Genomic DNA, 16,537 nt, shown 5'->3' with positions numbered 1-16,537 from the left:
ACAGTATGGATCATTGAAACAGTCCTGATATGGTATAAAAGTATGTAAGCTAAGTGAATCCGATACAGGTTATGTTTGGAACTTTTTATTATATACAGGCAAAGATCTTACAGCAAGAAGCAGCCTATAGGGTGAAAACCCTTATAAGTGATCTTTTGGGAAAAAGAATACAACTTATATCTGGGTTTTTCACTTCACCATTACTTGCATCAGATTTGTATGACACAAAAGTGAATGTTTGTGGCACAATCAAGGAAAGAAAGAGAGGTCTGCCAAAGAATGTCCTATCAAAATCAATGAGACAAAATGATGTAGAGATGATGTATAGTATAGTAAAAATATGTATCTGCTTTTATTTAAAGATTAAAAAAGTATTGCTTTTAACTACAGTGCGTAGACACTAACTAAAAGATTCTGATAAACAAATTTACAAAACCATCAGAAATCGCTAAGAAACCAAGCTGTATATTGTAGTACAATAAAAATATAGAACAGTGGATATTAAGTGATATCCGTAAGATGGCTAATGAGTCACTACTCATTAGCCATCTTACGGAAAATCTTTCAAAAGGTTAAAAAAAAAAAGGTTCTCTTTGACAATCTTATATTTATGCTTTATACGATGTAAAAAATGGTACAGAAACACCATCACTTCAGTTTCGATTAAAAGTAATTGGACAAATTATGAAGACAATCATGTCAAGAACAGAATGTGAATTTCGGGCATTAGCTGCACTTATGCCATTTCGTCTTTCAGAAAGGCATTTTCCATTTCTAATTCTTAATGAGAAGAAAATGTATTGTTTGTTTCTTATACGATGCAGAGGAAGCGAGCTTCAGGAAAAACATCTTACTTTGAGTGCAAGATTGTAATGCAGAACTCTGTATGGACCCATGCTTCAGAATATATATCACTCAGAAAACAAATTCTAAATTTCATTGTAAATGTGTGTATGTGCCTGTTTAGGTTTATTGCTTTATATTAAATATTTCAGTTGTAGTTTAACAAATGCTGAAATTTTTTTTTAAATTCTTCTTTCATCGTTTATGTATATCGTTACAGCTGCAAAAGTTATATGTGTTTATTTCTATAATTCATCAAGCATAATGATTATTGCATTTTCTGTAATATTAGAAAAAACTAAGTTAATTAGAATAAAAATGCGTTTTGCCGATTTTTTTAAGCAGAATTAGGCTTAGCGAGTGAGCACCCACCATCCTATGAAGATATCTCGGAAGCTTAGCGTGGGCTGTTATATAGAGCTCTTATAGCAACGGGCTTGGAGATTGGGCTGCCATCCAGAAAGGTTTAAAGCAATATTTATGAAATTTCCGACAAAATATTACCAAATAAAGTCTGATAAATTATTTTCAGGATAAATACCTATATCAAATGGATGATGTTACGTAATAAATAATTCTTTATAATGATTTTTCCTCCCTAATTTGTACCAAGGTGGTTGTGCTAATACATGAATATGGAAGTTTTAATAATTTTTTTATATCTTTGATATGAACTCAAATCTACAGATAATATAAGGAGCATCTTACAGTTTTGTTCTCTTTCTGTATATTATAGTCAGTTGTCTATTTAGTACATTAAAAGTTCCAAAATTTAAGATAAACTTTCTACTCAAAGTTTATTTAAGTTGATTACAGACATTTTATATTTATATTTTTTTTTATTTTTATTTTTTGATTAATTATGCATCTGCATATGCTTTAAATCAGTTTCCTTCCCTTTATGAATTAATTATTTGATTGAAGATGTGTTATTAATTTACTAGGTCTTTGTCGGGCAATTGGTGTGAGCAATTATGACATTGCTGATTTAGAAAAGTTATTGGATACTGCTTCTGTGACTCCTCATGTAAACCAAGTTGAATTTCATCCCTTTCAGAACCCCACTGAATTACAAAACTATTGTCAAGAGCATAAAATTCAAATGGAGGTATCTAGAGAAAATATATTTTTCATTATGAATTTGTTTATTAACTTGTTTTCTAACGTAATACATATTTTTAAAATTAATTTGATGTGCATATGCTCATATATTTTGGAGTATTGCTGATATGAATATTTGTTGTACTGTAGTATAAAGTTTGAGTTCTGGAATAGCCAGATTCTAGATTTTAGATGACCTGTTTAAATCTAGAAAGATGACATGTAGAAATTCTAAATTTAAAAATATTCTTCATTAATAATTCTTCAAGGAAGAAATATTTTTTAAGAGAAAAAGAATTTTCAAGAAAGAAGTATAAGGAAGGTTTGCCCTTCCTGAATAACTATCACAACCAAAATTGCTTATTAAAGAATAACATTTGTTGTCAGTACAGTTGCATCATTTTAACTAATGTTGAATTGAGAAAATGATTGCAAAGTGTTTTTTGTCTCTTTGTTTCATTGTTAAAGGGTGTGTTCAGTTTAGCAGCAGATGTATTGTTCATACATTAATATTATTTTGATTAAACATTGTGTACTGTTACTTCTAGTCAGTCACTGTCACTTAGTTTCTGAAAAAAATTTCATTGGCAAAATGATTTGAAAACAAAAATTTGGTGCAGTGACTGTAGAATGCGAATGAAATGCTGTGGTGTGTTCAGAGTCATATACACTCTTTTGCAAAACAATCAAAGCACCATGAAGGAAGTTGTAATTTTTGATGAAATTGAATATGTGTATAGCTCATTCACAGATAATAAAATGATTAAAATTCAAGGTCATAGTACCTATTCACGGCTCACAATCACCCATTGAGTGTTCAAATTAGTAGTTGGTCAAACCGCCCCTGGCAGCAATGCATGCTTGAATTCGCCGAAGCAAGGAGTCATAAAGGTTCCTAATGTCATCCTGCAGCACATTCTACCAGGCATTTATCAGTTATTGCTCCACATCTACGACATTTTGTGGTGCAAGAATCTGGCGGCCTACCATGTCCCAGACATGTTCAATTGGTGAAAGGTCTTGCGACCTTGCTGGCCAAGGAAAAGTATCAACCGCATGGAGACAGTCCAGAGATATGCGAGCGGTGTGTGGCCTGGCATTATCTTGTTGGAAAATGGCCCCAGGATGATGTGCCATGAAAGGTAATGCAACCGTATGCAGGATGGTATCAACATATCGTTGAGCTGTTAAAGATGTACAGAGGATGACGAAAGATGACTTGCTGTCATATGAAATAGCACCCCACACCAGAGTTTATGGCTGAATGCCTTTGTAAAACAAAGGCTGATTGGGACCGCTGGCCACGTCCTCTCCAGACACAAACACGGTGTTCATCTGCTTCAAGAGTGAAGTGGGATTCATCACTGAACACTGTACGATGCCGGTCTGATGGCAGCCATGATGATCAGCTGCGACACCACTCCAAACGACTCTGCTGATGTTGTGGAGTCAAAGGCAAACGTCTTAACCCGTTCAGGACCAGCGTCACGTATATGCGACGCAACGGTTCCACTTCTACCAGCCCAGTGTGCTGTATACTCGACACAACGATTCTGCTCCTACCAGCCTAGCGTCACGTATACATGACATTAAAATGGAACAATTTATTTGAATTTTTAAAAGCCAGTAAATGGAGCTAAGTGGTAATTGTTTTCACATGGATTGACTCGAACGGCATTTGACCTTCATGTATTGGCATTAGTTTCTGTTTTGTGCTTCTGGTTTTGAGAGATTTATTGAAATAAACAAACTAAAAATCATGGCTCTTTATAAGTGCGCTTGTGAATTAAAGCGTAACAGGCATTTTTGTTTATTTCATTAGGATTTTTTTTTCTTCTATTAATTTTGAAACTTAACATAAGCTTTCTTCGTTAATTAAAAAGTAACATTATTACAGAAGAGGAAAGACTATCAGCTTTCTCAACACGTAATGCGTGTTGCTTACATTTCTCAGGAAAAACCCAATGTTTTTGTTTTTCTTACTGGATTTAATAGGTCATTATACATAATGACACAGGCATTATATTTTGGTATATAATGTATTTACTTTACATATAATGTATATATTGGACGTGATCAGTAACAGATATCCCACCAGTGGGCGTCTTTCCTTGATAACTTTCTGGTCATCATGGATGCTGTTTTTGATTTAAAAAAACAGGAAGTTTTCTAATATAAGCCTCATGTCACATCGTGTTTGAGGATGAAATATTTCTGAGTGTCTTTTGAAGAAGTTTTGGACAGTTTCATTCTCTTAGCCATGGCTAAGAGACCTTACTTGAAAACTTAAAAATTTGTCCAAAATCACCGGACACTCCACCTTTCCGTCTAACTGGAAGATAGATTTTGAAAATTTATGTTGACGGAAAAGGTAATAAAGGTAGGACAAGATGCGTAGTGTGCTCTAAAACCAAGGAAAAGTGAAAGCAAACAACGTTCTTTGAATGCAAAATATACAATGTAGGACTGTGTGTCGATCCTTGTTTTGAATTATTTCACACACAGAAGAATTTTTAAATTGGAATTTAATTACTTACAGGTAATTCTTGTTTAGTTTTTTTTTAATTTCTTATTTGTAAAATTTTTTCATGTTTAAAGTATTTATTTGTGTGTGTGTAGTTTTGATTTTAGTATTTTGCCTGTTTAATTTCTTTCTATTAATGTGATATTCTTTATATTAATACTCATTAAAAACAAGTACATTAAATATGCAACTGCATTTCAGCTGGTCTGGTCCCATGACTGCGCTTCGTTCTCCCGGCGCTAGTCCTTAGTTGGTTAAAGGCGCCTGTGAGCATAACCCTACCTCAGACAAGCACCGTAAGATGGTGGATGGTCCCACGGGAGGTATAGACGTGGCTGTATTGCGTTGAATAGTCGACAATAATTCTATCTTGCCTTGCATTTGTGCTCCTTGGCCTTCCAGAGCCTTCATTTCATTGGCAATTTCTTTGTAGCAACCATTGCTGCCAACATCTTTGCACAGCAGTGTCTGTACGCTACAGGTGGCGGCCTATTGCTCGGTATGTTCACGCAACCCTACAATGCCACCACGTTCGAAGTCTTTAGTTTTCTGTAAGATCTTCAATATCGTCGGAATGGCATCTTTAGTTCCTTCTTTATGGAATTACGATGGCAAATTTACTCTGTTACTGGTTTTATACTTTGCGAATTGCTCACTAAAAATGCGCGCTACGATCGCAATTCCTGTTCATTTGCCTTGAAACTTTGATCATTTACATGTTCGATCAAGATGTTTTTGTATACCAAATTTCGTCACGATCGCAAAAGTCCTTGGTGCTTTGATGTTTTTACAAAAGAGTGTATGTTTATGATGTTATCTAAAAGAGGATAGAAAACAACTGACACTGGAATTATATATCCATCCAAGTTATTTGTGTACATGTTGAGTCGGAGGAAACACTTTAACCAAGCTGTACTCTTGAAAACCTTCAAATGAGTTGGCTTATACTGTCAAAAGTCATTAATCCGGACTTTTCGGGACTTCGGCGATTCCAGATTATCGATTTTTCCGGATTATAGATCATCAGTTTAAATCTGGCAAGATGGCATGCAGAAATTACAAAATTAAAAATATGAAACCATAATTTATGAAATAAAGAACAATTATGATCTAAAGGGTATCAAAATTTACAAAAAGAAAAGGCTTAATATTTATTTGTTTACTTTGTTAAACATTTCTTTCAATGTAAATTGTTTAAGTTGCTTCATTTCATGTGATAATACTTCCTCTTTAATTCTATTAAACAGACATAATTTCTTGTTTAGTTACAAAGTTCCGCTGTTCAAGTCCTATAATTGCTGTGTCGAGAATACCAACTAATTTGTCAATCGAAATTTTTTCGTTTTCTATAACCTCTGTTACTTTCTTAACTATCGGAAGCAAATTATAATGATGAGGAACTTGTTTTAAATCATATCAAAGACGGAGTACATCGAGATGAAATACTACATTTAGTAAGGAATTATAAGCCAAATAAAATAAAAACATCTGCCCTGAAGGTAAGGATAGTGCTGACAGATCAACTTCCAATTCATTGCGTGCCGCGGTGTTCGCCCCGCCGAGCAGCGTATAATTGATAAACAAATTTCGGATTTCAAAACATGCTTTCTCTTTAGATCCTTTACATATTAGCAAATATATATCGGAAATTCTATTTGATATAATCAAAAGTTCAAGCTTACTTTTATAGAATTCCTCTAACAGTCTGCAAAAAATAATAAGCCGGATCCAATTCGAAGATTAAGGAACAACGCAATCTGCAACATTAACTGATTTAGATAATTTTAGCTTAGCTTATACCATCCGTTATACATTAAACGTGCATGTGTAAACGTTTTATGCGCACGTGCACATGCATATTCACAGCCGTAAACGTCTTACGCGCACACGTAAACGCCTATGCGCATGCATTAACCGCATGCGCAGAAAGTTTGTAACTTTGAGGTCCGGATTATGGGTGTCCGAATTAACGACTTTTGACTGTAATGCTTTTTGGTTATAGTTTCAACAGGCATGATGAAGACATACTTTATTAAGTAGCTTATTTTGAACGAGAAGGTGTGCATATGGAAAGTTAAAAAATAGATATGTTTTTTCAGCAAGTGATGGCTGACTGTGTTATATGAAAAGCAACATAGAGCTCATTTTAGAAGTGCCTATGGTGAAAAATTGCACAGACCGAATAGCTGTAGAAGAGTAAAATACTTCATGATTACATTGAAGGAAAAATTTTATATTCAGAGCAAATCTACAATATTCATAAAATTTGGCTGAACTTCCAACTTCTGCCCAAAATACTTTTGGTACTGCTGTGAAACCTTCATCTTGTGAATTCAAGTCTAAATGAATAACTGCTTCTTTGTTCTGATACCACAGGAACACATAAACCTCTTTTCCCCCCCTTTTTTTATTGTAAATGGAAGGTGAAGGAAACCTGTTGTGTTTAAGAATAGGAACATATAATATATAGTGAACTGAAATCAGTTTGGATGCAAACTTACTGGTTTAAAGAGTAATTTATGAGTATTTTTTTCCCCAAATTTAAAGAATGCAATGACTCTGAAAATTCCACTAAAACGGTACTAGCCCTTACCAAGTACACCAAATACAGATAAGCTAGAATGTGCAGATGATAAAAATAAAAGTTTTGTTCCTTCACTCTAATGTTGCTAGCCTACTGCTATGGACCAGTGGATTGTAGGAAATTTCAAAAGGTTCAACATTCACCAACTTCTGTCAGAAATTCTCTGCAAACTGAAGATTCAAAAAATGTATTTATTGCTGCTCTACAGCTTATAAACCTTAAGGACATCTGTGTGGGCAAAGGCTTATGATGAATACCTAATTTTACATTTGTCAAATCTGCCAGAAATTTCTGGCCAAATGTAGAATAAAAGACTGAAAAAAAATAAATGAGATAATCTTTTAGCAAAACACAGTATTCCACAAGCATTTGAAATAAATGAAAACATCCTGTTTTCTTATTTTAACTTCTTGACTATAATGAGCTTTTTGAAAGCAATGTACTGGGTGAGCTCGAAAAGGAGCAGTTAAATAATAGTGAACATCTCTTTAGAAATGACTGATGAAGGCCATGAAGACATCCGGAAAGAAAAAGAAAGCAAAAGCCGAATTGAAAGACTACATCGGGAGTTATTAACACATACTTTGAGTAACAGAAACAATTCACTGTAGTTCATAATGAAATGAAGTGACTTAAAGATAGGATGGAGGCAAAAAATAATAAAAGGAAATTGTTGCTATTTTCTAGAATATGATATTTTTCTTTTGAAAATATGCAATTTTAAAGATGTAGTCCACAATTCTTTAATTTAAAAATACATGTAAAGTGATACAGTAAATATGTCTGCATTAGTGTTCCTGTGATTTTTTTTTCTTTATTTTTTGAGAAGTTATGTTTATTGTATTCTATATAATAGTTCTATATATAAATTCTATATATTAATAGTTGGTTTAGAGGATCCCTACTGCAGCTCAATTTTATTTAAAATGGATAGCTGTATTTTTTTCCCAGACTCTTTTTTTTTCTTTTAACTAAGGAAACTATTACTCAGCAAGAAATTATGAAATTTATTTAAACTGATTAAACTTCAAATGTGCAAATTCCATTGCCTGACTTCTATTCATTTTCATCATCATTTTTTATGTGGCCTGAATTGTTTTGATTTAATGTGGACATTTGTAGAACTTTTTATAGTTTTTCAACTAGTGTTTAATCATCATATGTTAATATCTGTATTTAATTTTGTGTTGCATCAATGAATGATTCATTACTAAGTTTATTTTCACAAAAGTGTGTACATTATAATTTTTTCATGTTTAAAAATCCTTTGACAACTAAAAGTGTTTCTTTCCTACTCTGGATTTTATTAAGAAGAAAATTTAGAATATTCAATTAAATACTAATATATTTTGCATCAGCCATATTATAAATAGTTCAGCAGCCTGAATTGTGCATTATAAAGTGAATATAAAACAATTTAGAGTTCTTTTGAAATCATTTTGCTACTCCCAGTAACTCTGTTTTTCATATTGGAGTGTTGGTAGCCAGCGACGGCGCAAGGTTATCCGGCGCCCGCCTGCAAAATAGCTGAAGTCGCCCCCCCCCTTTTTCTAAATTTTTGTATAGGAGAAGGAACTTTTGAAGAAAGCATTTGTTGAAATTGATTTTAACAATTTATTGAGAATAATTTATTTTTCTGCATTTCATATTTACAAATTTTTCTATAATTTCTTTTCCATCTAGTTCTTGACAGATTTCATTTTCAATGGCAATCAAAGCTAAATTTATTAGTCTTTCCTGCGATATACTTGAACGTAAATATGTCTTGATCAATTTTAATTTGGAGAATGATCTTTCGCTACTAGCAACACTAACAGGAATGCTAAGTAGTATTCTCAGTACGATCTTCAAGTTCGGGAAGCACAAATTATTTGACACAATTAAGTTCAAAATATCGAATGGGTCATTCATACCGGCTGTAAAAATGTCTTTCGAAGCTACTATTTCGTCATACAGTTCTTCTGCATTAATATCTTTATTGTCACCACACTGTAACAATTTTTCTAATTTATCACATTTTATTTTCAAATTTGCGTTATCGATTTCTGATAAATTACCCAGGAAACTAAAATTATCCCAGTGATTTTTCATTGTATCAAATCTTTCGTTTAATGATGTCCAAGCAGTATCCAAAATTCTAAAAAAGACATTTGCCCTAAACTTTTCTTCTGGAGATTGAGGGGATTCGTCAGCATGTTCGTAATCGAAGTGACATTTCTTTTTCCTTCTTCGGACTTCTTCAACAGTTTTAAATTGTGGCTCGCCATCCACTTCTTCACTAAGTTCTTTGGCTTTCTCAAGAATACTTTTGTAATTGATATCACTTCTATATTCTTCAATGAATGTTTTTTAAGTTACTTATTGCCTTTAAGGCTAGTGTAACACTCAAACCCTTTTCTTGCAATTGTTTGCTGACAGGATTAATTCTGTTAAGCAAATCGTGCCAAACTATCAAGGAACAAATAAATTTATAATCCTTGATTTTGGTACACAGACTTTGTGCTTCATGTTGCACTTCGTTTGAAAAGCATTCATCTTCGGATGTTTCAAAGAGAGCATCATAGATTTCTCCTAGTTGATATCTTAAAGGTCGAATAGCTTCAATTTTGCTTTCCCATCGAGTGTTTGAGAGGGGTTTTAAGGTTAAACAGGAAATGTTTTTTAAAAGAACTGCCCATCGCTTAGGAGAAGAAGAAAATAAATTGTATAATTCTTGAATTGTCAAAAAAAAAACTAACTGTATCTGCATTCACTTTTGCTGCATTGTTAATCATTAAATTTAAGCTATGAGCGGCACAAGGAACATAAAACGCACGAGGATTTATTTTTAAGATGTTATTTTGAAGACCATTTTTCTTCCCTTTCATATTTGCGCCGTTGTCATACCCCTGGCCTCTCATATCATCAAGGGGAATGTTCCACATTTTCAACATTTCCATTACTGTCTCACATAGCCCGTTACCTATAGAATCATCAACTTTAATAAAGCCTAAAAAATGTTCCTTGATTTCTCCCACTCTATCACTGCAGAGGACAAAACGTATGACGGCACTCATCTGTTCAGTTTTGCTAATATCGGGAGTGCAATCTAAAATTATAGAATAATACTTGGCTTTTCGAAGAGATAGTAAGATTTTCTCTCTTGTACTACTGCCAATAATTTGCAGCATTTCATTTTGACTATCTTTGCTTAGATAATGAACTTTGCTGTTGCTACCTTTAGGTTGTAATACTCTTTCTATGTGAAATTCCATAACAGGGTCGAATTTTGCAAACAATTCCGCTAATTTTAAGAAATTTCCGTTATCTTTTTGGTACAGCACATCAGATGAGCCTCGAAAGGCTAAATTCTGGCTGCCAAGAAATTTTGTGATCTCAATCAGTCTCCCTAAGACATTTGACCAATGTTTTTTTTTCATTTTCATACATCTCTTGGGTTTGGGAATCAATTGTTGTTTTATTTTTCAAATTTTTCTCAAGCTCTTTCCATTTTAAGAAATTTTTCATTAGTGTTCTACTAATCTCATGCCTATGCAAGGCTTTAGATACATTTAGCCAATCATTATAGCCTTTTACGAGGCTACTACTGTCAACCGATGCAAATATCTTGCAACAGAAGCAAAAAACAGAATTTGTACTTATAGAATATAATAGCCATGTACGGGGAACTAATTCTCCGTTTTCCATTTTTCTGTTATAATATGTATCACTAAATTTACGTCCATTATTACTTTTCAGATACATTAAACCTTTCCTTTGAATAGGCCCCATTTCAGACAAAGTCATTCTCACTTTGTCGCTAAGAGTTGGCCACTTTGCAGGATCATCAAAATCGATATCAAGAAATGAATTTTCATTTATGCCAGTCTCTTCCATCGAATTACCTGGATAATCTCTAACTACCGATTTATTTAATTCCATGCTTGGATCATCTTTCCCTTCCTTTGGAGTTTCATCAGTCCTTTCAATAGCTTCATCCAATGCAGCTGATGTTCTTTGGCTGGATGATATCTGTTCTTTTGTAATTGATTCTGATGCTGATTCAGTGTGAGCATCATATACGCCCGAAGAAGTCTTCATCTTCTTTAGGAAATGAGACATTGCGTCTGCCTGCTTCTGAAGAGCAGCATCTTTCTCAGCTTTGCGTTTACGATTCTGTGCACCGGATGATTTCTTCTTTGTTTCCATGTTACCAAAATTTCACACTAAAATTTAAAAATTCAATTTTAAATTTTAAATATCTAATCTTTCTTTTAAAAAACAAGCCATAACATCTGCTAAATATACAATAAAGATGAAAAGTTAAAAAAATTAAACCTAATGAAAAAAATAAACTTTATGATAACTTTTTCGAGCGGTTGGGAAGTATTAGCATCTTTCTAACAATATTGCGAAAGGTGGTTCTAATTCTAAGTGAAGTGAAATACTTTAACAATCTACAAAAATAATCATTTTATTTACAAGCAACTTTAATTGCATCGAAGGTTCACTGCTAACTAACTACGTCGCAAACTAAAAACTAACATTCCTTTTCAGAAGCGAAGCGCCCTCTAACGGCGATACATAAATCATTTGGGGGACTTTTCCACACTCCCCACCTGATAATTTTTGCAAAAATTATCACTATTTCAGCATACAAATAATAAAATATAAGAAAGCAACTTACGTATCAAATACATTCAACTGATGTAAATATAAACTGCAAAAGGAAATTCTATAAAATAAACAAATATAGTTAACTGCATCAACTCAAATGTTACTCAATACGTAAATATTAATTGAAATTACAAACAGTAAATTATTAGTAATAACTAAACTAATTATCTAAAATTAATGTTAGTGAATATGAAATACAAGAAGTAAAATTAAAAGGTTACAAATTTAGTTCATTTTCAGTCTGATAGTTCAAGGGGGTATATCAATTGTACAGGTCTCTTAAAGTCCCCTTTTTTAGTTTTTACCACACATGATCGTACAAGACCATCACGTCCTTTGAAGACTTGAATTACTCGACCTAAATCCCAGAGGAACTTAGATTTAGTTGTTCCTTCAAGTAAAACTATATCACCAATTTTAAGATTTTTCTTGGCTTCTGGTGTACCGAAGAAGTGAGCATTTCTTAACTCAAGAAGATACTGATTTTTCCATTTCTTCCAGAACTGTTTTATAAGTGTTGTCTGATATTCTTTTCGTTTTATTAGACTCTTTCTTGTTGGAGAGTTATTCAGGATCTCAGAAAAGTTGTATGGATATTCATCCTTATGTCCGATCAATAGAAAATCAGCCGGTGCAAGCGGTTCAGGTTCTTGTAAACGTAGGTCAAAGGATGTCTATTCACAATATTTTCGACCTCTGTCAACACAGTCATAAATTCTTCAAAATTCAATTGAGCTCTGCCTAATATCTTTTTCAACGGTTCCTTTATGGTTTTCATAAGGCGTTCATAAAATGCTCCCCACCATGGAGCAAGCTCGACGATAAATTTCCAAGTCAAGCCTTCATTTGCTAGAAAATTTTGAAAGTCTGTACCTTTAATTATGCTGTAATAATACTGTAAATCTTTGGCAGCATATTTGAAAGTTTTCGCGTTATCTGAATAAAAGGTGCGACAGTTTCCTCTTCTCGAAATGAAACGTCTGAGAGCCAAAATGAATTTGTTTGCAGACATATTGGAAATGAGTTCTAGATGTAACGCTCGTGTAACAGCGCACTTAAACAATACGATGTATGATTTCTGAATGTCGTTTCCAGACCTGATGTAAACTGGACCTGTGAAATCCACGCCTGTAACATAGAAAGGTGGAGTTTCAACAATTCAATCTTTAGGTAACTGAGCTGTCATTTGTTTCGCTGGTTTTACTGCGTATTTCCGACAAATTAAACAGTTCCCTAAAACTTTCTTTACCAACTGACGGCCTTTAGGAATCCAAAATTTCTGTCTTAGTTTGGCTAAAGTTGCTGCAACTCCCACATGCAGAACGTTATTATGTTCCCTTTTTACAATTAATTCAGTAAATTTGGTATCTTTAGGAAGAAGAACTGGATGCTTCTTGTCAACTGCATATTCGGTTTCTTCTAATCTTCCCTTAATTCGAAGAATTTTATTTTCATCAAGAAACGGTGCCAAGCTGAATATATCAGAGCTTGGAGAAATTGACTTGTTAGAATGAAGAGCCTTAATTTCAGGTGTGAAGAAATCCATCTGGGATTTACGAACACAAAAAATTTCAGTGTCCTGAATTTCAAAGGCACTTAATGTTCCACTATTAGCAGGCAGTTTTCTTGCCTTAGCAACGAAACGTCTAACCCATGCCATAATTCTGAGATATTTCAGCACATTATTGAATTTTGTTATATCCAATAGTTGATCATCTCTTTTCACAACAACGTCATAAACAGATATCTTACTGCGGAGTTCTAGTTGCTTATCGTTTCCCACGTCAAACTTCGGTTGAACTGGCCAGTCTATACGTTTTTTTTGCAACCATTCTGGTCCAAACCACCAAAGTGAACAATTTCTTAAATTAGCAACAGTAGTTCCTCGTGAAATGAGGTCAGAGGGGTTATCTTTCCCACGGCAATAATGCCAATTATTGCTTTCAGTTAGTTTCTGAATTTCATAAACTCTGTTTTTGATGAAAGATTTAAATCTTTCGGGAGATCCCTGAATCCAAAAATACGTTATTTGAGAATCAGTCCAGTGGAAGGGGATTACTTCGTATTTTAAAGATTTTGCTATTTTATCACTCAATCTAGCGGATAAAAGCGCACCTAAAAGCTCCAATCTAGGAAGTGTAAGGGATTTCAGAGGAGCAACTCTACTCTTGGAAGCAACAAAAACTGTTTGAAAAGTTCCATTGTTCAAAACTATTCTCAGATATACCACGCATCCATAAGCTTTCAAACTAGCATCAGAAAAGCTATGGAGTTCTATTTGTTTCACATCTGCATCTAATATTCCTTCTAAATAGTAGCGGGAAATTCTGAGGTGGTTCAGTTCTTCAATTTCTTCGTACCAGGCTTTCCATTTATAACTAAGATCAGGTGGCAGTTCATCGTCCCAATCAATTTTGGCAGACCAGATTTCCTGAATCAGACACTTTATTCTTATAGTGAAAGGGCCATAAAATCCGACAGGATCAAAAATACGGCCTGTGGTTTGCAATAGAAAACGTTTTGAGTTGATTGACGAGGAAATGAAATTTGTCAAGTGCTGAGTGTCAAAATAAAAATTATCATTATCCGTATCCCAGTTAATTCCTAACACTTTGATCGGGGCAACTTCAGGAGATTCTTGCATCGAAAATTCTTTGCGATGCCAAATATCTTTGAGTTCTTTGGAATTAGTATGCCACTTATGTAGTGACATGCTAGCTTCATTAAAAATGTTCACAATTTCTAAACTTGTTTTCAGGGCTTGTTCTAAATTTTGTTGACCACCAATAATGTCATCAACATACAGGCAGTTCTTTAAGAGTTCTATTGTTTCAGGATATATTTCTGAATATTTTTTAAGGTGATGCTTAATAGTAGCAGCTAGAAGAAAGGAACTAGATTTTACTCCAAACAAAACTCTTGTAAATCTAAAGGTTTTCAAACTTTCATTGTTATCATTAGGATCATCTTTCCAAAAGAATCGTGTAACGTCCCTGTCTTCTTTATTTAACTCTATCTGTAAGAATGCTTGTGTAATGTCCGCTGTAAAGGCTATCGAATTTTGTCTAAATTTTATCAATAAATCAAAAATATCAGGATATAGGTTCGGACCAGTATATAAACAGTCATTTAGAGAGAGTGTTTTTGGTTTATGGGCTGAAGCATCATAAACTATTCTTAGTTTGCTTGTTGCTCTATCATTTCTGATGACTGCTCTATGAGGTAAATAAAATAGGGTCTTATCATTTTGATTGTCTTCTTGAACTGGTTCAATAATATGTTTTAACTCGTAATCCTTTAAAACCTCTGTGTATTGAACAAACAAAGAGTTATCAATTTTAAATTTGTTACTCAATTTCTTAAATCTTTCAAGTGCTATATCCCTATTATCTTCCATTAAATGTTTTGAATTCGGTTTCCAAGGTAATTTTACTTGGTATCTGCAGTTCTTATACCTGATATCAGATTCGAAAGATTTCATAATTTCTAAATCAACAGTTTTGTCATTTTGAGTATCACTTTCCAAACCCAAATTTTCTAGCTTCCAAAACTGTTGTAACTGATCTGATATCAAGTTTTCATTTACAATTACTTTCATAGTTAATAATTCACTATGATCATTATTTACTTTACCCTGCAAACACCACCCAAATAAAGATTCTGTGGCTACTACATTTCTTGAAATTCTTTTAATTTTACCAGTAATTATAGAATAGTAGAAATCTACCCCTATGAGAATATCAATTTTGTCACTTTTCCTACAACAATCTGCTAATTGTAAATTTTGTAAAATTTTATTTTTCTTAGCAAAGTTCAAATCTGGAGGAGAGATAACAGTATTGGATATATTTTCGGTTTCAAGAAGCTCAATATATATATTAAGATTAGGATCGTTTACATTTTCTAGTTTTGCTCTAACAACATTAAAGGTTTTTTCTAATGCACTTTTATCACCAAAGGAATAAACAGAAAGTGATTCTTTTCTAACAATCGGAAGTTCCATTTTAGTAGATACATCTTTAGTTATGAAAGATCTCATTGAGCCATTATCAAAAAGAATTCTGACATTTTCAAATTTATCATTATTTCGGATCAATGCAGAAGCCGTTTGTAATAATATTTTATTAGATCTATTTTCATCAGAATTATATGACGAAACAGCGGAAATAATGCTCGAATCCGACGTTTTCTTTTCAGGTTTTTCATTATCTTTTTTCTGATGGAATGAATAAACAAATGGCTTTCGAGTGTTTATTAAAGCAGAAGGCACAGTTTATTTTTTGTTTACAATTTTGGATCCGGTGAAACCGACCCAAACATAAAAAACACCGCGATTCACATTTTAAGATCTCTTTTTTCTTTTCTACACTTAAAATTTCGCAATCCGCAGATTTATGATTTGTGTTCCCGCAGAACAGACACTGCGATTCGGATGATGCCGCTAATAACTCAACTGTAGACGGCTTGCTCGTTATGGCTGGAGAATGTTTATGTTTGAAGGGCAAATGCTTTTCCAATCGCGAATATTTTTCTCTAGAATTATAATTAACAGAAGCCGTGCGCGCGTTCTCTACTGTATACTTCTTTCTTCAAAAAGGCTAACAAACCTTTTAAATCCCAATTTTCGTCTTTAATTTTTCGGCTATAATCAAGAACGAATTCATTAGGAAGTAATTTCAAAATTAAAGGCGTTAAGAGATTTCCGTAGGTATCAGAGTCTATTTTTAATGCTTCAAGATTTCTTATCTGTACTTCGGCGTGATCTAGAAGTTTTCTTAATCCGTTTATATCATTAGGATTTCTAACAGGTGAAGTACTTAAGAGTTGTC

At 33.4% G+C, this 16,537-nt stretch overlaps 1 protein-coding gene across 1 annotated transcript in view; it reads left to right on the top strand.

Moving 5' to 3' along the window:
• Positions 1-16,537, top strand: part of LOC118205492 (putative oxidoreductase ZK1290.5) — a 67,460-nt gene that overhangs the window by 27,516 nt on the left and 23,407 nt on the right. The window contains exon 6 of the mRNA XM_085807319.1: positions 1,788-1,951. Within this exon, the coding sequence (XP_085663445.1) occupies positions 1,788-1,951 (164 nt within the window). The remainder of the gene's footprint in view (positions 1-1,787; positions 1,952-16,537) is intronic.

The sequence above is a fragment of the Stegodyphus dumicola genome, chromosome X1, assembly GCF_044657685.1.
Source record: "Stegodyphus dumicola isolate Sdum_Otavi_A_Nest chromosome X1, ASM4465768v1".
In the NCBI taxonomy this organism is placed as follows: domain Eukaryota; kingdom Metazoa; phylum Arthropoda; class Arachnida; order Araneae; family Eresidae; genus Stegodyphus; species Stegodyphus dumicola.
Note: the sequence above shows the minus strand (reverse complement) of the source record. Positions and strands in the feature narration are given on the sequence as shown.